General features: G+C 43.5%; 1 protein-coding gene across 1 annotated transcript in view; it reads left to right on the forward strand.

Annotated features, from left to right (window-relative positions):
• LOC133044573 (ankyrin repeat domain-containing protein 26-like) overlaps positions 1–26,719 on the forward strand; it is a 112,576-nt gene that overhangs the window by 75,080 nt on the left and 10,777 nt on the right. The window contains exons 27-30 of the mRNA XM_061125987.1: positions 734–819; positions 1,314–1,380; positions 4,034–4,224; positions 4,584–4,744. Of these exons, the coding sequence (XP_060981970.1) occupies positions 734–819; positions 1,314–1,380; positions 4,034–4,224; positions 4,584–4,622 (383 nt within the window). The 3' untranslated portion in view covers positions 4,623–4,744. The remainder of the gene's footprint in view (positions 1–733; positions 820–1,313; positions 1,381–4,033; positions 4,225–4,583; positions 4,745–26,719) is intronic.

Genomic DNA, 26,719 nt, shown 5'->3' on the forward strand with positions numbered 1-26,719 from the left:
TCACAGCCCAGGCTGCAACCCCACTCCCCAGTCTCTCTGGCCACTCAGATCCTACAGAGGCAGTGTCATATCTTCTCTGCCTACAGAGTCCCCATTGCTCCGCAGATGTGGGCAGGTAAGGAGGAAAGAAGAAAGTGCAGGGGTGTATTAGGGCTTAAGGGAGTCTCAAGAATCCCTAGCTGAAGTCCACACCTGCCTCTGCCCCTGACTTTAGACTCATGCGGAGTCTGAGCCTGCCTGGCTGTGCTGAGGTCCTTGCCCTCTGTGTCCTGTCCAGGTGGGGTGCTGTACTGAAGTGGGGTCGGGTGGGTGGGAAATGACCTTCTGGTCTCTAGAGCACTTGGATTATTGGAAGGTTATTTCTTTGTGTAAAAATCTAGATTTTTGAATAAGTTTTCTAACACAGAAGAAAAGCATACTTTGGTTGGAAACACTGAAACAAAACCGAGACTTAAAATGGAAAGTCCTGTCTCCCATCCTAGCTGTCTCAGCCCCAGCCCCACGTTGGCCCTTCCCTGTGTTCTTCTGACGTTTTCTCTGTCTGTCCCCGAGAGCCAGATCGCATCTCTGAATCTACATCTTCATAAGGACAAGTGGGTCCAGGGTCTGTTTTAAAGACCCCACATGCCTCCCATTTTCTTTCCAGTTGCCTCCTGAGCTGTGACCCCAAAATACGTGAGCGGCTCTAAGTGGTCCGGCTGTCGGAGCCAGCCCGAGCCCTTTGTCACTGCAGGTGGAGCCCCGGATTTACCGGAGCAGTCGGCCAGACCCAGTGCTAGGAGCCAGCTCTGCCGCTCCGCGTCCCTGGAAAGCGTGGAGGTGGGTGGACCCCCCTGGACACCTCCCCCAGTCACTGCTCACATGACATGACACCGGAGGATGGGAGACGGCATCTCATCGCTGGAAGAGCAGCTATTTGGGGACCTACATTCGGTTTTTAGGTGTCTCTGGGTCTCTCTATCTGCAGGGCAGCTTTGGCCACAGAGCATCCTCTTTCAGAATCGGGGGCCGCAGGGCATCCCCTTCACTACCACCCTCTCCTGGCCCTGCAGGAGGAGGGAAGGTTATTCGGCTGAGGGCAGAAAAAGCAGGTGTGCCACAGCCACGGTCACCCGCGTCCAGCACTTCGACCAAGGCTCACCCTGCACAACTTGGTGGGCTCGTGATGGATGCCTCCAGGGCCCTCACTGAGACTCCTTGAGCTGTCCACTGTGGGAGCCTTCGGGCCTTCGTGTCAGAAAGGACATCCGAGGGGCAGATCCTCCCCCTGCGGGTTAATTGTGGCTGACATACTTCTCTTTCTGTTTTTCCAGAGTCTCAAGTCTGATGAAGAAGCCGACAGCGCGAAGGAGCCTCAGAATGAATTCTTTGAAGTCCAAGGTAAAGCCTGGCCTTGTGGTGATGCCCCCTTTGGTCAGTGCTGGGCTGTCAGGCAGCAGGCTGCCAGCGAAGGAGAATTTCCTGGGAGGTGCCCAGTGTGGGTGGTCTCTATGGGGTGCACTTCTCCTGGGGAGATCCCAGCTCTGAGATTCCTGAGGTCAGACCCTTGGGGAGGGACTGCTGGCTAAGAGAGCAGCTAATTGGTTGGCTAGGGTCACAGTGATCCTCCCGACCAGCAGGCATGAGCCAGGGGACTCCTTCCTAATGTGCCAGGCCTGGACTAGCAGCCTCCCCCCTCACCAGAGGCCCTGACTGTTCCCCACGTGGAGGGCGAGACGTGGCTCTGGTCCTGGGAGCCTGGCAGAGCTCCCGGAAGGCAGTCACAGGTGTGCTCAGCAACGCTGGGTGCACCAGCACGTGGGTGTGCGGGCTCCTTAAGGACGCCTCTCACCAGAGTGAGTCACAGGGCAGAATGTGCAGGACCACGGCTCCAGCAGGAGGCCAGAACTGACCTGGGGCTTCTCCTGAGTGAGAGGTCTGCACTGGTGCTGAGCACCGTCCAGACTGTGGTCCTCAGGGCCGAGGCTGTTGTTGGCTCAGCGCTGAGCGTGGGGACGTCAGGCAAGTGAACCACGTGTCTGTGCTAGTGGATGAAGCAGATGGACCTCTTTGTGTCGGAAAATCACTTCCTAAATTTCCTGGACTCAGAGTAAAGGGGATGAGAGGAAGGGCTCTGGGAAGGTTATTCACTGCGTGATTTTGGGCTCTCTGCCCAGAAACAGGTTGGGGTTCTTCTTTCCATCCAGGTTAGAACGAGTGGATGACACTCGTGAACAAACACTAATGTCAGACCTTACAGGACTTACTTACCTTCTCTGCCAGCCCTGAGAACACACCATGGTGTCAGAATTGCATTTCCCTCTTTTTGGTTTCTGCCTTTGTCTATTTACTTAATTTTTAATTTAAAATGCATTTATTTGGCTGTCAGGTCTCAGCTGTACCCTGCAGGCTCTTCATACGTCATTTGGGACCTTTCATCGCAGTGCAGATGTTTCTGTCTAGTTGCAGGGCACAGGCTTAGTTACTCCACAGCACGTGGAATCTGAGTTCCCTGACCAAGGATCGAACCCGAGTCCCCTGTATTGCAAAGAGGATTCTCAACCACAGGACCATCAGAGAAGTCCCGTTTTTCCATTTTTACCTAGAACGTTTAGATGTTTTAAGCCGGAAGAGGTCTTGGAAGTGGCCCTCCACTTGTGTTTTCCTCAAGCCGATATACAGCATCATTCATAAGCAAGGAAGCCTAGCACTCTTCAGGAAAGGACTTTCTGATTATTAGTTGGGTTATCACAGTAAACGCCAAGATGACTCCTCTCTGGAGAGCTCCAGACCACTGACCGAGAGCCGGGGTCTGGTCAGGTGCAGGGGACCCTCGTCCTGTGTCGGGCAGGGTGGTGCAGTCTGGGCATTGAGGGAGCTCTGCTTTGAAGCCTTGCTTATCTAAAGAGAGATCTTTGTGGGCACCCCAAGGTCTGTCCTCTCCCAAAGGGGGTTTCTCTGGCAAAACTTCAGAAACCTCAGAAGGCCACCTGGGTAACCTAGAAAGGCTATGAAACTTTGTTGTCTGTCACCCAGACTTGCTGCTGAGTCTGCATCTCAAAGACCCCTGTGGCTCCTGATGTGAGGTGGTATGGAAACAGCCCACATCGGGGCATTTTTGCTGGGAGAAAAAAATAAAAAAGATAACACTCAACCTGCATCCAAACTAGATCTTTGTACTAAGTTCCAATTTATAGGAGATATTAGGGATGGAAGGGCAGGAGGAAGGGGACTGGGGGGCGGGCTGGAGGTGATCCAGCTACTCTGGGGGAGTAACCACACACACAGGGAGGATTCTGCATTGATGCTGAGTTGAAGAAATCAGCTGTCGGGAGACTTGGGAGAGAACTGGGACGTCGTTGTTGGGTTGTAGGGCCATTGTCACACTGGGGTCAGGAGTGCATACGAAACACTCAGGGGTGAGAACACGGCAGCTGGGATTTGCCTTCAAATACTTGGGCTAGGGACTTCTGTGGTGATTTATTGTCTAGGACTCTGCACTCCCATCGCAGAGGCCCCGGGTTCCATCCCTTGTCTGAGAACTAGAGCCCCCATGCTATAACTAAGAGTTTGCATGCCCCAACTAAAAAGATCTCACCTGCAGCAACCAAGACCCAGAGCAGTCAAATAAATATTACAAAAACAAAATATATGTGGGCAAGAACAAACAGGTAGATGAAGCCAGGACGAGAGGCTACCCAAGGGACAGGGTCATTGGCCTTTGTTGGACTGTGCTCTTTGCTTTGGGCAGGTTTGAAGACCTTCTGGACGTTAATTTTTTAAACCTGGACTTGTTATTCTAAGTACAAAGCTTGTAGGTATGCTCCTAGTGCTACAGCTTCTGTAGGCTCCCTTCAGAAAATGCCTTCCCCACGTGCAGCAGAGTCCCCCCTTTATTGTGAAATTTTGCATAGAATTAAGTTGGAAGAATTGCACGGTGAGCCCCGTGTAGCCACCATCGGAAGCTTGACTCTCCCATGTGTCTGTCTGCCCATCTGTCAGTCCATCTGATTTCAGAGTGAAGTACCGCCTTGGTGTGTTTCCCCTGCTTCAGACCAGCTACCAGCCTGGGGTTCCGCGGCCTTTGGGAGCCCCCGGAAGCCCGGCAGCCTCTCCTCCGACACCCTCGAGAGCCGGGTCCGGGGCCTCTGGGAAGAGCTGGGTGTGGGCAGCAGCGGCCACCTCACAGAGCAGGAGCTGGCCCCGGTCTGCCAGACCATCGGGCTCCAGGGCCTGGCAAAGGAGGTGAGAGGGGATGGGACGGACCGCCCCGAAGGGCTGGGTGTTTGAGGCTGGTACTGGGCCTGGAAAGCCCCTTCAGCCTCAGCCCCTGATTCAGTTGTCACTGTCCAGCCTAAAATCCTGTGCTGAGTCCCGGGGCTTGTGCCGAGGGTCCGTCTCGGGCCACCTTCACACAGGACGCTCCTCTGCCTGGAGCTCTCTCCCCTCTCTGGCCTCCCTAGGCCTACCGCCCAGCCCGTGGGTGGTGCCCATAGCCTCTGGCTGTGCCCCCCGGCAGCTGTGTCAGCCCTTCCCTCCTTCGGGGCCCAAGGGAGGAGGGGGCAGTGTGAGTGAATTTGTGTTCATGATTGTTATGTTTCCAGGGACCAAATAGTGCTTGGAACATGGTAGGCGTTGGATAAATACTTCTTGATTGACCTGTACGACTTGAACGGAATTAGGGTGGATCCAAAAGAGATGACCCAGGAGCAAGTAACAGACCTGACAAGTGAAGTGACTTGTTTCCGCTGCTTGTTTTCATCAGGTGAGGCCTTAGTGGGTTTAAAGGGACAGGCAGTTTGCAAATTTAGCAGGAGTAGCAGTGACTTCCGAACGCTTGAGTGAAGTGGGCTGGGAACTCGTGCTGCAGAACACTACAGCTTGGTAGGTTAGAGGGTTCTGGAGTTGCGGACTGTTCAGAGCCAAGCATGGGAGTGGGCACAGAGGAGAATTTGAGCTGAATGACAGACTTCAGAGGACCTGTGATTGAGTGAAGAATAAGACGCAAGACTACTGACTGCTGGAGGAAAAATGAGTTATTGAGAGCTCATCCTGCAGAGAAGTAAGTCTGCAACTTGAGATTTCGTCCCTGGCCTTGTTGGGTAGTGTTTTCATCAGTTACTTGGGCGTAGAAATCAGTAGCGTGGTGTTAGGGTGTGTGGAGGACACAGAACAGTAGGAACACTCTGCAGTGACTGTTTAAGGATAGATGCTGATGAACGAGGAACTGATGTGCAAGAGGTCTGCAGTAAATGTAAGGGAAATGGAAAGTCCTGCACTCAGGTTCCCAAGTCCTTCATTTGTTCCTGCAACAGATATGCACTCAGCAGTTATGAGCTGATAAAGGGCTCTGGTGTTTCTGTTGTAAACAACAGAATCAAGAGGTTTGCCCCTGTGGCCCCCAGCAGTGTCATGCAGAAGGCAGATGTTAAAGGCAGGTAAAGCTGGTCAGAGTACGTGCCGTGAAGGAAAACACCACACTTGGAGAGAGAATCATGTCCTGAAAATATCAGTAGATTGAGAAATCCGGGAACTTCTCTCTGAGGAAGAGACATTTCAGCTGGAGCCTGAAAGAGCATGTTTTAGCGAGGAAGTAATTATGGGCAGAGGGCATTCTTGTTGGAGGAAACTGCATGTGCAAAGGCCGTGAGTCTTGAAAGTGGGTGGGATGCCCAGGGACCTGGTCATTCCCAAAGGCCAGTGTGGCTGGAACTTAGTGAGCAGGCTGAAGGTGACACCAGGGGAGATTTTTAAGAATGGGGGACTAGTGGTGGCATGTTTGTGGCCTCCATGTGGATAGTGGATGGTGGGATTGAGAGGGAGGATGGTGGTCATGAAGGTGACAGGAGACGTGAGCCAGACTAGGGGAAAGGAGAATAGTTTACACACCTGTTTAGGAGGTGGCTGAACAGGCCTTGGTCCAGTAAGTGAATGATTTTCCTGTATTTGTACCATCGGGAAATTCAGGATCCAAAATTCTGTGCCCTATCCTCCTAGTTCGGTTCTGGGCAGGACAGTCACTATTACCAGTTTCTGGTTAAAATTCTTTGTCAGAAGAAATGTCAGTCAGTCAGTCAGTTCAATCGCTCAGTCGTGTCCGACTCTTTGCAACCCCATGAATCTCAGCACGCCACTCCTCCCTGTCCATCACAAACTCCCGGAGGTTACTCAAACTCATGCCCATCGAGTCGGTGCCCATCCAGCCATCTCATCCTCTGTCGTCCCCTTCTCCTCCTGCCCCCAACCCCTCCCAACATCAGGGTCTTTTCCAACGAGTCAACTCTTCGCATGAGGTAGCCAAAGTATTGGAGTTTCAGCTTCAGCATCAGTCCTTCCAATGAACACCCAGGACTGATCTCCTTTAGGATGGACTGGTTGCATCTCCTTGCAGTCCAAGAGACTCTCAAAAGTCTTCTCCAACACCACAGTTCAAAAGCATCAATGTTTCAGCGCTCAGCTTTCTTCACAGTCCAACTCTCACATCCATACATGACCACTGGAGAACCCATAGCCTTGACTGAGATGGACTTTTGTTGGCAAAGTAATGTCTCTGCTTTTATATATGCTCTCTAGGTTGGTCATAAATTTCCTTCCAAGGAGTGAGCGTCTTTTAATTTCATGGCTGCAGTCACTATCTGCAGTGAATTTGGAGCCCCCCAAAATAAAGTCTGACACTGTTTCCACTGTCTCCCCATCTATTTCCCATGAAGTGTTGGGACCAGATGCCATGATCTTAGTTTTCTGAATGTTAAGCTTTAAGCCAAATTTTTCACTCTCTTCTTTCACTTTCATCAAGAGGCTTTTTAGTTCTTCTTTACTTTCTGCCATAAGGGTGGTGTCATCTGCATATCTGAGGTTATTGATATTTCTCCCGGCAATCTTGAGTCCAGCTTGTGCTTCTTCCAGCCCAGCATTTCTCATGATGTACTCTGCATATAAATTAAATAAGCAGGGTGACAATATACAGCCTTGACGTAGTCCTTTTCCTATTTGGAACCAGTCTGTTTTTCCCTGTCCAGTTCTAACTGTTGCTTCCTGACCTGCATACAGTTTTCTCAAGAGGCAGGTCAGGTGGTCTTTCATTCCATCTCTGTCAAAATTTTCCACAGTTTATTGTGATCCACACAGTCAAAGGCATTGACGTAGTCAATAAAATAGAAATAGATGGTTTTCTGGAACTCTCTTGCTTTTTCGATGATCCAGCGGATATTGACAATTTGATCTCTGGTTCCTCTGCCTTTTCTAAAACCAGCTTGAACATCTGGAAGTTCACGGTTCAGGTATTGCTGAAGCCTGGCCTGGGGAATTTTGAGCATTACTTTACTAGCATGTGAGATGAGTGCAATTGTGCGGTAGTTTGGGCATCCTTGGCATTGCCTTTCTTAGGGATTGGAATGAAAACTGACCTTTTCCAGTCCTGTGGCCACTGCTGAGTTTTCCAAATTTGCTGGCATATTGAGTGCAGCACTTTCACAGGATCATCTTTCAGGATTTAAAATAGCTCAACTGGAATTCCACCACATCCACTAGCTTTGTTCATAGTGATGCTTTCCCACTTGACTTCACATTCCAGGATGTCTGGCTCTAGGTGAGTGATCACACCATCATGATTATCTGGATCATGAAGATCTTTTTTGTATAATTCTTCTGTGTATTCTTGCCACCCCTTCTGAATATCTTCTGCTTCTGTTAGGTCCATACCATTTCTGTCCTTTATTGAGCCCATTTTTGCATGAAATGTTCCTTTGGTATCTCTAATTTTGTTGAAGAAATCTCTAGTCTTTCCCATTCTGTTGTTTTCCTCTATTTCTTTTTTTTTGTTTTTGTTTTCTTCTATTTCTTTGCATTGATCACTTGCAAGGATCAAGGAAGGCTTTCTTATCTCTCCTGGTTATTCTTTGGAACTCTGCATTCAAATGAGAATATCTTTTCTTTTCTCTTTTGCTTTTTGCATCTCAGAAGAAATATAATCCTATCTAATTGCTCACATGGAGATGTGAATGTTTTAAGGAAATTCTTGTGTACTTAATCAAGTACTTTGACATTAAGTTGGGTGTATTTTATTTGTGCTATTTCTTTATAATCAGGAGCACATTGTAAAGAATGTGGAGAATAAATCTAACATTTGTAGATTACCAGAAGTGTCTAGAACAGATCTAGAAGACATGGTACATCTATGTATATGGTACATGTACATCTGTACCTGGTACAGATCTATAAGCCATGGGACATTTATTTTGCCTCTATTTTCAGGGCCTAGAGCAGTCACATACATTTTGTATTTATGTTTCCTTTTAAAACTCCACAATAGATATTTATTAATTCTGTAAATCTGGTTTTGTTTTCGTTTTTTTTTCATTTGTGGTTAATTGAGATGTGGGTTCAATACCTGGGTGGTCAGGAAGATTCCCTGGAGAAGGAAATGGCAACCCACCCCAGTTTTCTTGCGTGGAAAATTTCATGGACAGAGGAGCCTGGCAGATTCTGTCCATGGATCGGAAAGAGTCGGACACGACTGAGTGACTGAGCACACATACTATTGAATGTATTCAAAACATTCATAATGTCATATAGCCATTACCACCACCACCTTCTCCAGAACTCTTCATCTTACAGAACTGAAACACCATACCCAGTAAGCAATTGTACATCTGATTGGAAAGGGTGATACTTATCTGATATCTAAGGAGACATATATTTTGTAGGGGAAAACCAAAATTTTCTCCCTCTCTGTGTAAAGGGCCCTAAAGTACAATCATGCAGATAGTTAAAGATCAAGAACTACTTCTTGGATGCGTGGAGGAGCATTTGACTTTAGAGTCCGTAGCTCACTTTATGAGAATGAGGATTTGGAAGTATTGATACCATAAAAACAGGACTCCGTAGGATGAGAACATGATGTGAGGCCATAATCTTATGCACTGTGATATTTGATCTTTTATTCCAGCATGAAACAGGGATTCTAAAAAGTGAGGCAAGCGTTTGTCTTTTGGAGACAATGGAAATTAATCACTGTGCAAAATGCAATGTGCCACATGGATAAACAAAACAATGGGAGTGTGAACCTAGGCAAATTAGTTAGGTAATAAACAATCTCCAGATCTCTAAATAGCATTATGGCTAAATAAAGCAACTCAAAAGCATAAATAAATCTATATACAGTCACACGTTATGATCCTTTGATGTATTTGGTGAAAAATATAATCTACATACAGAGATTTTTTTTCTCTTTTTTTTTTCTTTTTCGCTCAGTCCTGTCTGACTCTTTGCCATCCCATGGACTATGCAGTCCAGGGAATTCTGCTGGCCAGAATACTGGAGTGGGTAGCCTTTCCCTTTTCCAGGGGATTTTCTCAACCCAGGGATTGAACCTGATTGATATATACACAGTGCAATAATATTTATGAAAAAGATACCCTTGCATATATGTGGACCTCCTTGCAAATGCAAAGAAAACAGTTTGTAAGGATAAACTCCCACTTTTTAACACTTCCATTAAGAAGAGGAGCATGATAGAAGGAAGTTTTAGGACTGTGCTTTGGGTTCTTCTATTCCCACTTTTTATTTTATGCATTTACTTCGAAATTTTTACAAGGAGAACATTATGTCTGTAAAGAATAACTAAATGATGTGTACCAGGTTCACCAAAGCCTTACCTGAGAACTATGCTTCTGGATGATCCCCTCAAAGGTAAAATCTGCCACTTAGAACACAGGGAAATTCTGTGCCTTTTGTGTGCAGGTGTGTGTGTGAGTATGTGTGTCTGTGAACAAGCCAGATTCTCCCAGGTAATTCTGAGTCACATAAGCACTCATTTCATTCACCTTTAAGAAGTGCTTCTTGTATTAACTAAATCCTGAGAAGATGGGCACCAGGGACAAATTTGGGGCTAGTTAAAGCATGACATATGGCCCATCACTTTATGGCAAATAAATGGGAAAACAATGGAAATGAGAGACTTTATTTTCTTGGGCTCCAAACTCACTGCAGATGGTGATTGCAGCCATGAAATTAAAAGATGCTTGCTCCTTGGAAGCAACGCTATGACCAACCTAGACAGCATATTAAAAAGCAGAGACATTACTTTGCCGTTAAAGGTCCTTCTAGTCAAAGCTATACTTTTTCCAGTGGTCATGTATGGGTGTGAGACTTGGACTATAAAGAAAATTGAGCACCAAAGAATCAATGCTTTTGAACTGTGGTTTTGGAGAAGACTCTTGAGAGTCCCTTGGACTGCAAGGAGACCTAACCAGTCCATCCTAAAGGAAAGCAGTCCTGAATATTCATTGGGAGGACAGATGCTGAGGCTGAAACTTCAATACTTTGGCCTCCTGATGCGAAGAACTGACTCATTGGAAAAGACCCTGATGCTGGAAAAGAGTGAAGGTGGGAGGACAAGAGGACAACAGAGGATGAGATGGTTGGAAGGCATCACTGACTTGATGGACATGAGTTTGAGCAAGCTCAGGGAGTTGGTGAAGGACAAGGAGGCCTGACATGCTGCAGTCCATGGGGTCGCCAAGAGTCGGACATGACTGAGCGACCGAACAGCAACAGCTATCATTTACTTTGTTTACTTATTTCAGTTCAGTTCAGTCGCTCAGTCGTGTCCGAGTCTTTGCGGCCCCATGGATCGCAGCGCGCCGGGCCTCCCTGTGAACCACCAACGCCCGGAGTCTGCCCAAACTCGTGTCCATTGAGTCGGTGATGCTATCCAGCCATCTCATCCTCTGTCGTCCACTTCTCCTCCTGCCCCCAATCCCTCCCAGCATCAGGGTCTTTTCCAATGAGTCACTCTTTGCATGAAGTGGCCAAAGTATTGGTTTCAGCTTCAACATCAGTCCTTCCAATGAACACCCAGGACTGATCTCCTTTAGGATGGACTGGTTGGATCTCCTTGCAGTCCAAGGGACTCTCAAGAGTCTTCTCCAACGCCACAGTTCAAAAGCATCAATTCTTTGGGGCTCAGCTTTCTTCACAGTCCAACTCTCACATCAATACATGACCACTGGAAAAACCATAGCCTTGACTAGACGGCCCTTTGTTGGCAAAGTAATGTCTCTGCTTTTTAATATGCTATCTAGGTTGGTCCTTTCCTTCCAAGGAGTTTACTTATTTAGGAAGACTTATTTTAATAATCATTTTAGGTTTGTGTCTCTAGGTTAGCAGTTCACTGATTTTTAAGATAAATCTGCATTTCATCAAATAGATATAAAATGTATACAAATAAATATATATATTTTTCATTTCTGTCCTGTGAAAAGTTTAACAAAACACGTTTTTAGGCACAAAAAAAGTCAGTGCAAAGAAAAGTTCATTTTGTTACCAGACAACTATTTTTCAGGTTGATAATACAGGTATCCCCCACTTTTAAAAGTTTGCTTTAGGCCACTTCACTTTTAGGAAAGACCTGTATTGTATTAGTACCTGTTTGTTTGTTGTTTTTTTTTTTTATTGGAGGATAATTGTTTTTATAATATAGTGTGGTTTCTGCCATACATCAACATGAATCAGTGGTAGGTGTTCCCTCCCTCTTGAACCTCCTTCCCATACCCCACACCATCTTGCCCCTCTAGGTTGCCACAGAGCACCAGGGTTGATAGTTGAAGGACATCTAGAAGGGTTTTCACCTTTACCAAAAAAAGAAAAAAGCAAAAAGCAACAATAGTTGGTATGCTTAGCCTTCAGAGTCTGTTTCATGTGGAGCCTTTACAGGGGCAGTGGCCCTGCCAAGCTCCTCTCCCTGCAACTACACTGGGCACCTCAGGTTCTGGGCCCCATAGCTTGGGACTATCTCTGTAAAGCAAAGAAAAAGGAAAAAAAATAATAATAATAATTACACCTGTGGAACCCTGGGGATTAACAACTCTGGCCGGTGGGGGGCGGGGGGGGGGGGCGGCAATCGATTGATTTTCTTCTCGACACTGGAGCAACTTTCTCTGTGCTCGCTGAAGCCCCTTGTCTGCTTTCCTCCTGATCCACTACTGTAATGGGACTGTCAGGATGAGCCAAATGCTATTATTTCAGTCATCTTTTAAGCTGCAACTGGGGCTCCGTGCTGTTTTTCTCACGAGGTTCTGATCGAGCTGGAGTCTCCCTCGCCCCTTCTAGGGAGGCATATACTGAACATGGTCCAGGCCTCTGTTTTCATGAATATGGAGCATTCTTAAGTGAACAAAATGTAAATCCTAGAGTGTGGGCTGATGGAAAAACTGTGGATTGAGCACAAAATGCTGTTCCTGTTGTTACCAAGCTCAAAACCCCTCACCTATTTTCACATCAAAAGCAGTATCCACTAAATCCTGAGGTTAAGGAATGGGTGAAACCTTACTGTACTGACTTCTCACAATGTAAGTGGGATCTTAAACTCTAAAGTTCAGAGCAACAATGTTCTGTCTTAAAGTTACTGTAACTCAAGGGGTGTCAAAAGTTCTAGGAATAGAATATTACATACCCTGTTCCTGGAGACCCCAATCTTCAGGAAAAGTTGAGAAGGCTAATGCCGTTATTAAACGACAGCCATGGAAGCTAACTCAGGAAACCCAGGACAGTTGGTTTAAAGTTTTACCCATGACTCCAATGAGGGCTTGAACTGCCCCTAAGAAGAAGGGACTGTCTCTATGAGACTGTTTTCATGCACAGATATTGTCATAGATCCTGAAACCTTAGAATTAACTATGTGTCTCAGCTTTCAACTTTTCAACCTCATCGTCAGGGAAAGGCATTTCATGGTGGGTTTCTCCACTTCAAGGAAAGGACTTTCTTCAGCTCTGCAAATACCTGCACTGACAGCAATTGTATATGATGTCTCGTCTTGATCTGATGACATCTAACAACCCTAAAATGGACTGATGTAACTATGGACATAATGTGACTTTTAATTTTGATTATGTTTTAACTTGGCTTGGTGGGTATTTGCCTTACATCTGTAACTGTAAAATGGGGTTTGTTTCTAACCGTCTGTAAGCTTCTTGGTTACAAATGGTTGTCCACGCTCCTGCAAGTGCCGCAGCCTCCTCCAACTATTACTCGGGGCCGCTGGAGCAGAGACCCTCAATATGACGGTTAGGAGAATATATTGCCTCAACAACTTAGGGACAATGCCCCTCAACAGCAGGACGTAGTTATGGAATGAAAACGGTGGCCCTTTCCCTTGGAAACATGTTCCTCCTAAAAGAAATGGGGGGAATGAGAGAGTCAATTCCTAGGTAGGTTGTTAAGACAACCAGGGTCCCCGAGGAGGAGAAAGGAGTTCAGAGCCCTCAAGAAGGAGAAAGGGATATGAGGCTCCCAAGAAGAAAATAACAAACGGTCTTTTCCACATTGCTTTGTCTTAGTGAATATAACAATGCATCTTGCTTGAGGATATGTTTCTCCCTAACAAGAACCTTCTCACTAATCTTGTCATCTTAAGATGTATATTATGGGAGTGGGTCTGGTAAGATCTTTCTATTGTTCATTCTAATCTTGTTCATTTAAGATGTATGTTGTGGGAGTGGGTCTGATAAAAGTATATAAGGCCTTGATAAGACTAGCTAGGGGGGCACTCTGCCTCCCCTTCTGATGTCTATGTCAGAAGCTTTCTCTGTCCCTTTTTATACTTTAACAAAGCTCTGCCACACAAAAGCTCTTGAGTGATCAAGCCTGGTCCCTGGTAGAGAAGAAGCTAAATATTCTTTGGAGATCACAAATCTAACATCATTCACCATAAGCTATCATACAATTAGCCTGTTCTTGTTTTTTCCTATTCTAAATCACACTGAAATGAACATCCTTATTCTCTTTTGTGAGCACCCGTCCAATAATTAGGACGAATTCCCAGAAGTAGAGTTGGCAGGTCAGATTCCATTTTAAATTTTTAAGTCTTTTGATTTGTTGCAAAGTTATATTTTAAACGTGTACCAATTTACAAATTTCCCTCAGCAGAATGTGTGTTTATTTGCATACAACCTTCCCCAAACCTTCAGTCTTGCTATAATATTCATTAATCTAATAAAAAGAAAAGGTGTCTCACTTTTGGTTTAATTTGCATCCCTTGATTAATGGAAAGATCAAATATTTCTTTCTTATATTTTCAATGACTAGTGTTTTGGACTCTGTGTGTGTGTTTGTGCGTGAGGGGGTGTGTGTGTGTGAACTACTTGTTCATGTCCCTGGTCTGTGTTTTCCATTTGGGGTACTAGATTTTTGCAACTCTTAAAGGCACATAAGACAGAGGATGAGATGGTTGGATGCCATCACCGACTGAATGGACATGAGTTTGGGTAAATTCCGGGAGTTGGTGATGGACAGGGAGGCCTGGCGTGCTGCAGTCCATGGGGTCACAAAGAGTTGGACATAACTGAGCGACTGAACTGAAAGGCACATAATTCCATCTGATTTTCTTTTTCTCCTGATTCCTCATTTTGGATCTGTAGAGTCACCTATATATAACTATTTTGCCTAATCTAACACAATACCCTTCCTTTACCCACCCCACACCCCCACATACACAGTGTGCAGCCTCATGCTTTGTTTTACTCACCTAGACTAAGAAATGCTGAATTTGCAACTATGATCACAAATGGCACTCCAATGTACAACATCAGGCCAAAGCAACTCACCACTGCCAAGGCAGCAGAAATGACTCCAAAGGCTGTGGCCCACATTTTGTTTCGTACACAGTCACACCTGTAAATTTGGAGGGAAAAGTCATGGAACTTGTGGTGGTAGCTTCCATACTGAAATTCCAGCAATTCATTACATTCTTGTCTCGAACACCTCTTCAGAGGCCTCTTGCAGAATATTTCCCATACCTGTCTGCTGGAGAACTTTAATTTCTAGGAACTAACCCAGACCAACTGAACAGAAGATGGGGAGGCGGGAGGCATGGACAGAAAAGTTGGGAATCTGTGCTGTTACCAAACTATACTGATTGGTTCTTATGCAGCGAGACAAACATGAATCCACCGACTGGACTTTCAAAACCACAAAGATATACTAAAGCATTGCAAAGAGCTAATTCCACTCTGATCTTCAAAGGGGCATGAATGGAAGTAAGCGGTATGAAAGTGCCCATGGCTAGGTATCTTCTCACCCACTTATGAGTCCAGTTAGCCATAAACACAATCCTAAATATCTCCTGTATGTCAAAGCTGGTTTAATATATATTGTGGTTAACAAAAAGAATGAAAGCCTTCAAAAAGATTTCTGTGGTTCTCCTCTGCTAGAGATGTGTGTCCTAGAAGAGAGGTTGTGTGTGTGTGTGTGTGTGTGTGTGTGTGTGTGTGTGTGCGCGCGCACGCGCGCGCTCAGTCGATTCAGTCATGTCCGACTGTTTGTGACCCTATGGACCCTAGCCCACTAGGCTCCTCTGTCCATGGGAATCTCCAGGCACAATTAGTGGGGTAGGTCTCCATGCCCTCCCTCTAGGGTATATTCCCCACCCAGGGATCAAACCTGCATCTCCTGCATTGCAGGTGGATTCTCTACCACTGAGCCACCGGGGAAGCCCCACAAAGGTGGCTACTAATTATGAAAAAAAAAAAAAAGTAACATGTAGTCCATTTTGAATAACACCTTATGCTGTTTCTTGGTTGGACCAACAAAAATGGGAATATATACACAGCATTTTTAAAAGACTGGATTCAATACTTTAACTCCCCAACAAGCACAACTTTCAGTCTTAAAATATTGACAACAATCTCTAGGTTTCTGTTTTACTTCACTGCTAACTTCTTCAAAACAAATGACTGATAACTGCCTCTAGAAACTTTTAGTAGAAGAGCAAAACTAAGTTTGGTTTGAAGACTAGCAAAGTCAACTATGGAAGTGGAGCTACTGGTTCCCAAAGAGCAAGAATATAACTAAGACCTTGTTCGTGCAAGGCCACATTAAAATAACCAAATTTTCCTCTTATTAAAACAGCTGTGTGTGTCTGTATTTCACTTTTTCTCAAACTGCTGGTGTTATCAGTTAAATTCAGGGCCCCAAATCAACACACACACACACACACACACACAGAGTATTTTGTTTTGATTACAGAAAAAAATTTGATTAGAACCAATACTTTCTTAAAGCAACAATCTTGGTTTACAGGCGTTTAAGATAAAAGTACCACAGGTGAACCTTGAAATCAGAAAGGTTAACAGGATAGAAGCTACATATAACATTTTTAGCTCTATTCCCTCTTTCAGGTTTCTGGATTGTTGCTATAAATTTTTCAGAGGATGGGGGGAGTGAAGTATATTATCGGCTAGAGGGATTATTTGACTTCGACTAGTTGCTGTGTTGGCTCTCTAAATGACCTTTATTTTAATGCTCAATAGGCATTGTAAGGGAAGACGTGTATATAGAACACTAGTGAAAACAATTGCAGATTTTCTAGTCCCCAAGAAGGACTTTGGTTAAGCAGTTTATCAGAATGACTTAGGAGAATCTTAGAACTTTAGATTCGTGCAATCCTGGAACATAGCTCTGCAGACTGTGACCTACAGTTTGTAGAGAAGTTGCAGAATCCATGTGTCTAAAAATTTATACATGTGATTCCCCTGCTCAGGCGGACTTGGGCATCACTGGCAGCAAAATGACCAATCAAAACAGTTCACTAGAAAAATAAACTACACATTGGAGAAAGCATAAATCAGGAGTTCCCTGGTTGTCCAGTGGTTAGGACTCCTTGGTGCTTTCACTGCTGCGGCCTGGGTTTGCCCCCAAAAAAGGCATCAGTGGATGAAATGAAGGATAATAAGCTATAATATATACATAATATAAAAACCCAAACATAGAAGGAAGTCCTTCCTTGTCAGCAATTATTTTAAATCTAAACAGATTAAACTTTCCAATCAAAAGGCAGATGTTGTCTGAATGGATAAAACAGCATGATTCAACTATATGCTATTTACAAGAGATTCCCTTTAGAGCCAAAGACTTAAATAGATTGAAAGATAAGAGGAATGAAATAGATACTCCCTATGAGACTAACAAAAAGAGGCTAGGAGTCCTATACTGATAACAGAAAACAAAGACTATTTGAAAGAAACTGAAAGGAAGGGAACACTTCCTAACTCTTTTGATGAGGCCCTGTTACACTGATATCAATTCAGACTAAGATATCACAAGGAAGCTACAGATAATACTTCTTATAAATATGGATACAAACATCCTCAACAAAATTCGAGCAAACACAATTCAATAAGCATATTAAAAGGAGCATACATCATGACCATGTGGGATTTACCCAGGAATGGAAGAGTGGTTCAACATGGGAGTATCAATCAATGTAATATAGCACTTTCAGAACAAAGGATAAAAAACCATATGAATCTCTCAAAAGGTACATAAAAGGCACTTGACAAAACTCAATGTCTTTTCATGATTAGAAACTCTCAAAAACAAGGAATGGAAGGAAAGTTCCTCAAAATTATAAAGGCAATTATGAAAACTGCACAGCTAACATTATACTCAATGATGAGAAAAAGAAATCTTCCCCTCTAAGATCAGGAACAAGATAAAGATGCCCACTTTCATCAGTGATATTCAAAGATGTACTAGAAGTGCGAATCAGAGTAATTAGATAGGACATTGAAATTAAAGAAATTCAAACTGGAAAGCAAGAATTTTAACTATATCTTTTTACAGATTCTATGATCATATGTATGAAAACTCCAGTGAATCCAAAGGAAGCTACTCAAGTTAGTAAACAAATTCAGTAAAGCTGCTAGATAAGATCAACACACAGTTTGCAGTTGTTTCTATCCATGTGCAATGAACAATCCCAAAAAGAAATGAAGAACGTGATTTCCTTTAGTGTTTAAATTAATGAAGTACTTAGGAACACCATTAACCAAAGAAGTGAAAGACTGGTACATGGAAAACTACAAAGCATTGGTGAAAGAATCTAAAGAAGACTTAAATTAATGGAAAGACTTTCACCGTCCATGGGGAGGAAGACTTAATATTGTCAAAAATGACAACCTCGCCTAAGGTGATCTACACATTAATCACAATCTCTACCAAAATTTCAACAGCTTTTTTTCAGAAATGTATAGGTAAACATTCAGATACATATGGAATTAAAGAAGCCCTGGATATTCCAAAATAACCTTAAACAGAAAAAAGAAATGGACAACTGAGATTTCCAGATTTCAAAACACGTAACAAAGCTACACTATTTAAAACAGAGTGCTACTAGTTAGTATATGGACGGACATATAGACCAATGGAGTAGAACTGAGCCTCTAGAAATAGATCCATATATCTACAACCCACTGATTTTTGACAAGGATGCCAAATCCAATCAACTGGGAAAGAGCAGTCTCTTCAACAAATGGCACTTGGATGACTGGATTTCGACATGTACAAGAATGAAGTTGGACCCCTACTTCACGTCATATACAACAATGATTAAAACTTGCAACCACCTAAATATTGCAGCTAAAACCATAAAACTCTTGAAGGAAACAAAGTAAATGCACACAACCTTACTTGTTGATGGAAGCTTAGATATAACACCAAAAACACAAGTAAAAAAAATAAATAAAATTAAATAAGTTGAATTTCATCATAATTAAAATCTTTGTATATTAAAGGGCATTATCAAGAAAGTAAAGAGATAATCTCCATAGTGAGAGAAAACACTTGCAAATTATATAACTTGATAAGGGTTTGATATCTATGACATCTACTCATCAACAATAGAAATCAACAACAAAGGGACAAACAACTTCACTAAACATGAACAAAGGTGGGAATTCCCTGGTAGTCCAGTGGTCTTTCACTGCCAGGGGCCTGGGCCCAAGTTCAAGCATTGGTCAGGGAAGTAAGATTCTGCGAGCCTTGGGGCACAGCCAAAAAGAGGGCAAAGGACTTGAATAGACAGTTCTCCATAGAGGATATGCGTGTAACCCCAGTCACTCAGCTGTCTGATTCCTTGTGACCCCTAGCCACCAAGCTCTTCTGTTCATGAAATTTTCAGACAATAATACTGAAGTGGGTTACCGTTTCGTTCTCCAGTGCATCTGTCCAACACCGTGATCAAAACCAAGTCACTTGCATCTCCTGCACTGGCAAGCAGATTCTCTACCTCTGCGGCACCTGGGGAGCCCCAAAGAAGATACACAAATAACCAATACAAACATTAAAAAGATAATCATGGGTAAAATGTGGGGAAATTGGAAAACTTACACATTTCTGGTAGGATATAGTATGGTGTAGCCTCTGTGAAAAATAGTTTGATGCTTCTTCAAAAAGCTAACCAGTATATTATCATACAACCCACTAATTCCACTCCTAAGTATATACTGCAAAGAACTGAAAATGGCCTTAAACAGAGATTTGGACTCTACGCTTGACTGCAACACTATTCACTATAGCCAAAATGTAGAATAAAAAAGGCTTCCTCACCGAACAATGCAAAGAAATAGTGGAAAACAATAGAATGGGAACGACTAGAGATCTCTACAAGAAAATTAGAGATACCAGGGGAACATTTCCTGCAAAGATGGGCTCCATAAAGGACACAAATGGTATGGACCTAACAGAAGCAGAAGATATTCAGAAGAGGTGGCAAGAATACACAGAAGAACTGTACAAAAAAGACCTTTATGACCCAGATAATCATGATGGTGTGATCACTCACCTAGAGCCAGACATTCTGGAATGTGAAGTCAAGTGGGCCTTAAGGAAGCATCACTGTGAATAAAGCTAGTGGAGGTGATGGAATTGCAGTTGAGCTATTTCAAATCCTGAAAGATGATGCTGTGAAAGTGCTGCACTCAATATGCCAGCAAATTTGGAAAACTCAGGAGTGGCCACAGGAATGGAAAAGGTCAGTTTTCATTCCAATCCCTAAGAAAGGCAATGCCAAAGAATGCACAAACCACCACACAATTGCACTCATCTCACATGCTAGTAAAGTAATGCGCAAAATTCTCCAAGCCAGGCTTCAGCAATACGTGAACCGTGAACTTCCAGATGTTCAAGCTGGTTTTAGAAAAGGCAGAGAAATCAGAGATCAAATTGTCAACATCAGCTGGATCATTGAAGAAACCAGAGAGTGCCAGGAAAAAAAATCTATTTCTGCTTTATTGACTATGCCAGAGCCTTTACTGTGTGGATCCCAATAATCTGTGGAACATTCTGAAAGAGATGGGAATACCAGACCACCTGAACTGCCTCTTGAGAAACCTGTATGCTGGTCAGGATGCAACAGTTAGAACTGGACAGGCTGGATCCAAATAGGAAAATGAGTATGTCAAGGCTGTATCGGAGAAGGCAATGGCAACCCACACCTGTACTCTTGTCTGGAGAATCCCAGGGATGGGGGAGCCTGGTGGGCTGACATCTATGGGGTCGCATAGAGTAGGACACGACTGAAGTGCCTTAGCAGCAGCAGTAGCAGGACTTTTAAGCATACCTTGAGGTAACAAAGTCTACTGAAATCTTTTATGAGGCCCGATATGATTAGGATAAGGGAGAGAGAAAGTGAATCTCTCCTGGTCTAAAGGGTGTAAAGGTATATTAAAAAAGCAATCTTGTGAATCAGTAATAATAATGTGCCAATTTTGAGGAATAGTAGTAGGTGATGGGATCTCTGGTTGCAATGCACCCATAGGTTTAATAAAAGAATTAACTTTTCTAAACTCTGTTAAGAGACACCATTTGTTATATTTCCTTTTTATAACAAAAATAGGAGAGTTCCAAAAAGAGCAAGATTCCTCAATATGGTTCAATTTTAATTGTGTGTTTATAAGTTCTTTAGTAGCTTTGTAATTTTCCTTTCGTAAGGGGCCATTGCTTTGTCTAAATAGGCTCATAATTTTTCTCAGTTATTTTAATAATTGTTTTGTTTGTTAAATGAGCAGTGGCCCCTAGGAAAAATGTGGAATGTATATCTGAGTTTGCCATTGCATAAGTAAGTTCCTTCCTATTACATTAAGGGTGCACCTATCACATAAGGTCTTAATGTTGTAGGTTGGCCTTTTGCTCTATCATATGGGTAGATTTGAATATTTTGATAAATTTCTTGTACTTTGGTTTGAGAAATTCCTGCAGTTTGGCAAGAGACCTTTTGTATAGGTCAGGATTGGGGCCACAAGTGTTTGGAAATAATAATAATATTAGATCCAGTGCCGAGGAGACCAGAAAATCTTTTACCATTAATTTTGATATTTATATTTGCTCGGACATGTTTAAATACCAATGATGTCCATAAGGATTGTTTTTGATCTGTATTGCCAAATCTGCCTGTCCATACATTATGAGAGGAGTTAATAGAAACGTAAGGCAAAAGAAGTAATTGAGCAATTTTGTCCCCCCTTTTGAATCGCCATAGAATCTGAGCTGACATCATAATTTGAATTTCTCTTTTATAATTTGAATCAATTATTCCAGGGTGAACAGTAATTCCTTTAGAAGCCAAATTAGATCAACCAAGTAAAAGACTGAAGGTTTGTGGGGGCAGGGGTCCAAAAAGTCCAGTAGGTATTCTAGAAGGGACTGCTTAAGGGTAAAGGAAAAAATCATTTAGGGCTGGTATATTAATGGCAGCACTGCTGGACGTTGAGGGTTTGAGGGAAAAGATAGAATTCGCCCCTGGTTTTTGTTGTAGGGGACCTGGGAGGTCCCCTGTTTGGAGTTTCCTGGAATAGGTTTTCCTTCAGTATCAAATTTAAATTTACTGTCTTTGGCCCAGTGCATTCCTCTATGGCAGGAAGGGCAAATTTTTGGAGGTTTTTTTTATTAGCCTTCTTAGGGCAGTCCCGTTTTAAACGGTTTTTATCTCCACATGTAAAGCATCCTTCATTTCCCTTTTTAAAAGGTAGTAGCCATTGTTTTAACTAGTATTTGCATTTTCAAAGTTTTTGACCCTAGATTGTGACAAGCCTTCAAATAATCAATAATAGTCCTAGTCTCACAAATTGCAGCTATAGCTCTTTGACATTTCTGATTTGCATTCTCATAAGCAAGTAATTTCTCTAGCTGTTTTTTGGTTTCTTCTCTGATTACAGTACGGGAAATAGCAGCTTCTAATCTAGTTTAAAAATTGGCATAACTTTTCATTAGGTTTCAACAAAGGAGAGACTTTTGGAGTTGCGACTGTTGGCAGAGGAGAAGCATTTGGAGCAGCCGGGGCAGGGCTAGTAAGAAAATTTTGAGATATTTTGTATTGTTTTAATTGGGCCTTTTGTAAAGTTTAATCATTTAATTTATATTTATGTAATAAGTGTTCTGTCTGTTGCTGAATATTGGAAGGGCTAGAATGTACCTTGAAATGGCAGAATTACAGCTTTAATAAGAGCCCATAGGGGCTAGAGATCAAGTGGAATATTTTTTCCTTGTTTGGCTGCTCATCTAACATTTTCTTTGACCCGGAGCCAAATTTCTAAATCAAAACTGCATTTATCAGGAAACTAAGGATTATGTTCAACTACTGTTTGAAGGCAAGCCTCTATTCATTGGCGTGAAACCAGAAGTCCCTGAAAATTAAACAAATGGTGAAGTAAAGTAGAAAAATAACGGGGCTGGCAAGCCGTTTGACCCATGCCTTAGTACTTACCGACCTCAATAGGTCCCTGAATCACTCCGCCCGATATGCCATGTATACCAGTGTCCCTGTTCCTTGGCGTAGGGACAGTATCCCCGTCCCTGTTTGTTGGGGTCCTTTAATGGACCGGAACCTGGTGGTTCGGAGTTGACGATAAGAAAGTAAAAGAGAAAAAGAGAGAGAGAGACAAAAAAGACCCGGGGACCTAAGCTCTGATGGAGCAAAGGTGCTTTAATGATTTTTCTATGAGTATATATAAGCTGTGGTACAAGAAACTTCTTTCGGGAATGATAGAGATCAGAAAACCAAACGTACAGCAACTGTTACCAAGGGAACAAGGGGTAATGTTAGTCACAAGGTCAGGAGACAACCCTATCTCAAGAAAGGGGAAGGAGACTAAGCAGTTTTGTCCTAAAGAGAATGTTTACTAAAGGAGACCCAAGCCTGCCTCACACAATGACCTCAGTCCCTGGGAGCAGCGTGCTATTCCGCTTGAAGAGGGACAAAGGACTCATGAGAGACAGCACGTAGGAATCCTCCCGTCAAACATTCCCTGACACTGTACAGTGTCACGAACCCCCATCTATAGTTCATCAGGCACTCTGTCTATCAGATCTATTCCCTTAAATCTATTTCTCACTTCCACTGTATAATCATCAGGGATTTGATTTAGGTCATACCTGAATGGTCTAGTGGCTTTCCTTACTTTCTTCAATTTAAGTCTGAATTTGGCAATAAGGAGTTCATGGTCTTGTTTTGCTGACTGTATAGAGCATCTCCATCTTTGGCTGCAAAGAATATAACCCATCTGATTTCAGTGTTGGCCATCTGGTGATGTCCATGTGTAGAGTCTTTTCTTGTGTTGTTGGAAGAGGGTGTTTGCTGTGACTATTGTGTTCTCTTGGCAAAACTCTATTAGCTTTTGCCCTGCTTCATTCTGTACTCCAAGGCCAAATTTGCCTGTTACTCTAGGTGTTTCTTGACTTCCTACTTTTGCATTACAATCCCCTATAATGAAAAGGACATCTTTTTGGGGTGTTAGTTCTAAAGGGTCTTGTAGGTCTTCATAGAAACATTCAACTTCAGCTTCTTCAGCATTCCAGTTCGGGCATAGAATTGGATTACCGTGATATTGAATGGTTTGCCTTGGAAACGAACAGAGATCCTTCTGTCTTTTTTGAGACTGCATCCAAGTACTGCATTTCAGACTCTCTTGTTGACTGTGATGGCTACACCATTTCTTGTAAGGGATTCTTGCCCACAGTAGTAGACAGAATGGTCATCTGAGTTAAATTCACCCCTTCCAGTCCATTTTAGGTTGCTGACTCCTAAAATGTCGACGTTCACTCTTGCCATCTCCTGTTTGACCACTTCCAACTTGCCTTGATTCATGGACCTAACATTCCAGGTTCCCATGAAGTATTACTCTTTACAGCATCAGACCTTGCTTCTATCACCAGTCACATCCACAGCTAGGTGCTGTTTTTGTTTTGGCTGCGTCTCTGAATTCATTCTATTCTGGAGTTATTTCGCCACTGATCTCCAGAAGCATATTGGGCACCTACCAATCTGGGGAGTTCACCTTTCAGTGTCCTATTTTCAATAGGCTTCCAGAAACAGTGGGCTTTATTTTATGGAGTTCTTTCCAGGGTGTAGCAGCTAACAATGCTGAAACCACCTTACATACAATCTGAAGACGAGAAATAAATTGATAAACAGCAGATAGCGCAAGCCAGGCTCCTCACTATAGGAGTGGGAAGTTACAGATAAGCAAAGGAGCGAGAGAATGAAGCTGAGCCCCTGACAGCCTCTCCTTTTGGCTCAGAGTTGCTTCCATTATCCAGAAAAACATCTACTTGTGCTTTATTGACTATGCCAAAGCCTTTGACTGTGTGGACCACAAAGAACTCTGGAAAATATTTAAAGTGTTGGGAATACCAGACCACCTGACCTTCCTCTTGAGAAACCTGTATGCAGGTCAGGAAGTAACAGATAGAACTGGACATGGAACAACAGACTGGTTCCAAATAGGAAAAAGAGTACCTCAAGCCTTTATCTTGTCACACTGCTTATTGAACTTATATGCAGAGTACATCAAGAGAAACACTGGGCTGGATGAAGCACATGCTGGAATCAAGATTGCTGGGAGGAATATCAATAACCTCAGATATGCAGATGACTCCACCCTTATAGCAGATAGCGAAGAAGAACTAAAGAGCCTCTTGAGGAAAGTGAAAGAGGTGAGTGAAAAAGCTGGCTTAAAACTCAACATTCAGAAAACTAAGATCATGGCATCCCATCCCATCCCTTCATGGCAAATAGATGGGGAAACAGTAGAAACAGTGACAGAATTTATATTTTGGACTCCAAAATTACTGCAGATGTTGACTTCAGCCATGAAATTAAAAGATGCTTGCTCCTTGGAAGGGAAGTTATGACTAACCTAGAAAGCATATTAAAAAGCAGAGACATTAGTTTGCTGACAAATGTCTGACCAGTCAAAGCTATGGTTTTTCCAGTGGTCATGTATGGATTGGGAGTTGGACTATAAAGAGAGCTGAGCACTGAAGAATTGATGCTTTTAAACTGTGGTGTTGGAGAAGACTCTTGAGAGTCCCTTGGGCTACAAGGAGATCCAACCAGTCCATCCTAAAGGAAATGAGTCCTGAATATTCACTGGAAGGACTGATGTTGAAGCTGAAACTCCAATACTTTGGCCACCTGATGGGAGGAACTGACTCTTGCAAAAAGACCCTGATGCTGGGAAAGATTGAAGGCAGGAGGAGAAGGGGATGACAGACGATGAGATGGTTGGATATCATCACTGACTCAATGGACATGAGTTTGAGTAAGCTCCGGGAGTTGGTGGTGGACAGGGAGGCCTGGCATGCTGCAGTCCATGGGGTCACAAAATGTCAGACACGACTGAGCAACTGAACTGAACTGAACTGCTTCCATCAGGACCACAGTCAACTGCGTGGAGTCTGTTACGATCCGCTTTCCCCCACCTGGCTCTTCCTCTTCCTCCCTGTGATAACTCCAGTGACATTTCTAGCCCAGGTCCCTCTCCCAGGCCAGCCACATTTGTCCAGCTAGTGCATCCCCATCTCACTTCGGGGGCTAACCGGCCCCTCAGAGGACTGTGATCCTGATGCCCCCCACACCCAGGAGGCAGCCCCATCTTTCAGGGTTGCTGAGCTCAGATACCTGGTGTAACCAAAAAGGACTCTATGGGGTTTTCCCAGGACAGACTCCTTCCCCTATATCCTCTGCTGTAGCCCTTCTCTGAAATATCTAGATTAAGGGTCTCCGATGCATACTTCCTGAGTTGTTTTACAGATGCTAAAACCGGCACCAAAGGGAAGAAGTTAACTACCTGGTGATCATGAACACATTGCCCCGGAGCTACTGGGGCCTAAAAATTTATGTTAACTGTGTGCTACCTTACCATCAACCGAGAACTGTGTACCAGCTGATCATGTGCCCTGTGTCAGCTACAGACAGACACTTGCCATGGGCACTTTCCATCTACCTCTACCAGGATTCAATCATGTGCTGCTGTAGCTGTTGACCTTCAGCATCCCCTGAAAGGAGCTCAGGGTGGAGAGCAGAAATAAGGCACTCTGTGCTCTGGGGAAGCAGGGAACTGGCAGGACAGGTCTTCAGGTAGATATTCTCAGGAGGTGATTTTATAAGCTCACTTCTTGTATCTCATCATACAGAAAAGCACTAAAATCCTTCATGGTGATGACAGTTTCTCATGGCTAGCAGAAACTTCATGAGACTGGCAGAAACTTTCTATAAATATATATATATATATATATTTATAAATATATATATATATATAAATTTATATATATATAAATATAAATATATATATACACTCGATTGCATGTATTCCTCCTTTACCAAAATCAAATCTATACTGTCCCCCCTGCCTCTATGGAGCAGTTTTGCTATCTTCTGGGCCACAGTCTTCATTTTGCCCAAATATAACTTAACTTGCAACTCTCACATTGTCCATGTTTTTAACTTGACACCTGTGACCCCCCTCCCTCACTTGTCCTTTGCAATTGCTTTGCTGAAACCCTTGAAGGAGTTTGGGGTTTTAAATCACAAACCATCTGTCCACTACATATTGCTGCTTTTACAATGAACATTTCACTTACCTTCACCACAGCCTGGTGTCAGAAGACTGGCTTTACTGCACTTGGG

The sequence above is a fragment of the Dama dama genome, chromosome 23, assembly GCF_033118175.1.
Source record: "Dama dama isolate Ldn47 chromosome 23, ASM3311817v1, whole genome shotgun sequence".
Classification (NCBI taxonomy): Eukaryota; Metazoa; Chordata; class Mammalia; order Artiodactyla; family Cervidae; genus Dama; species Dama dama.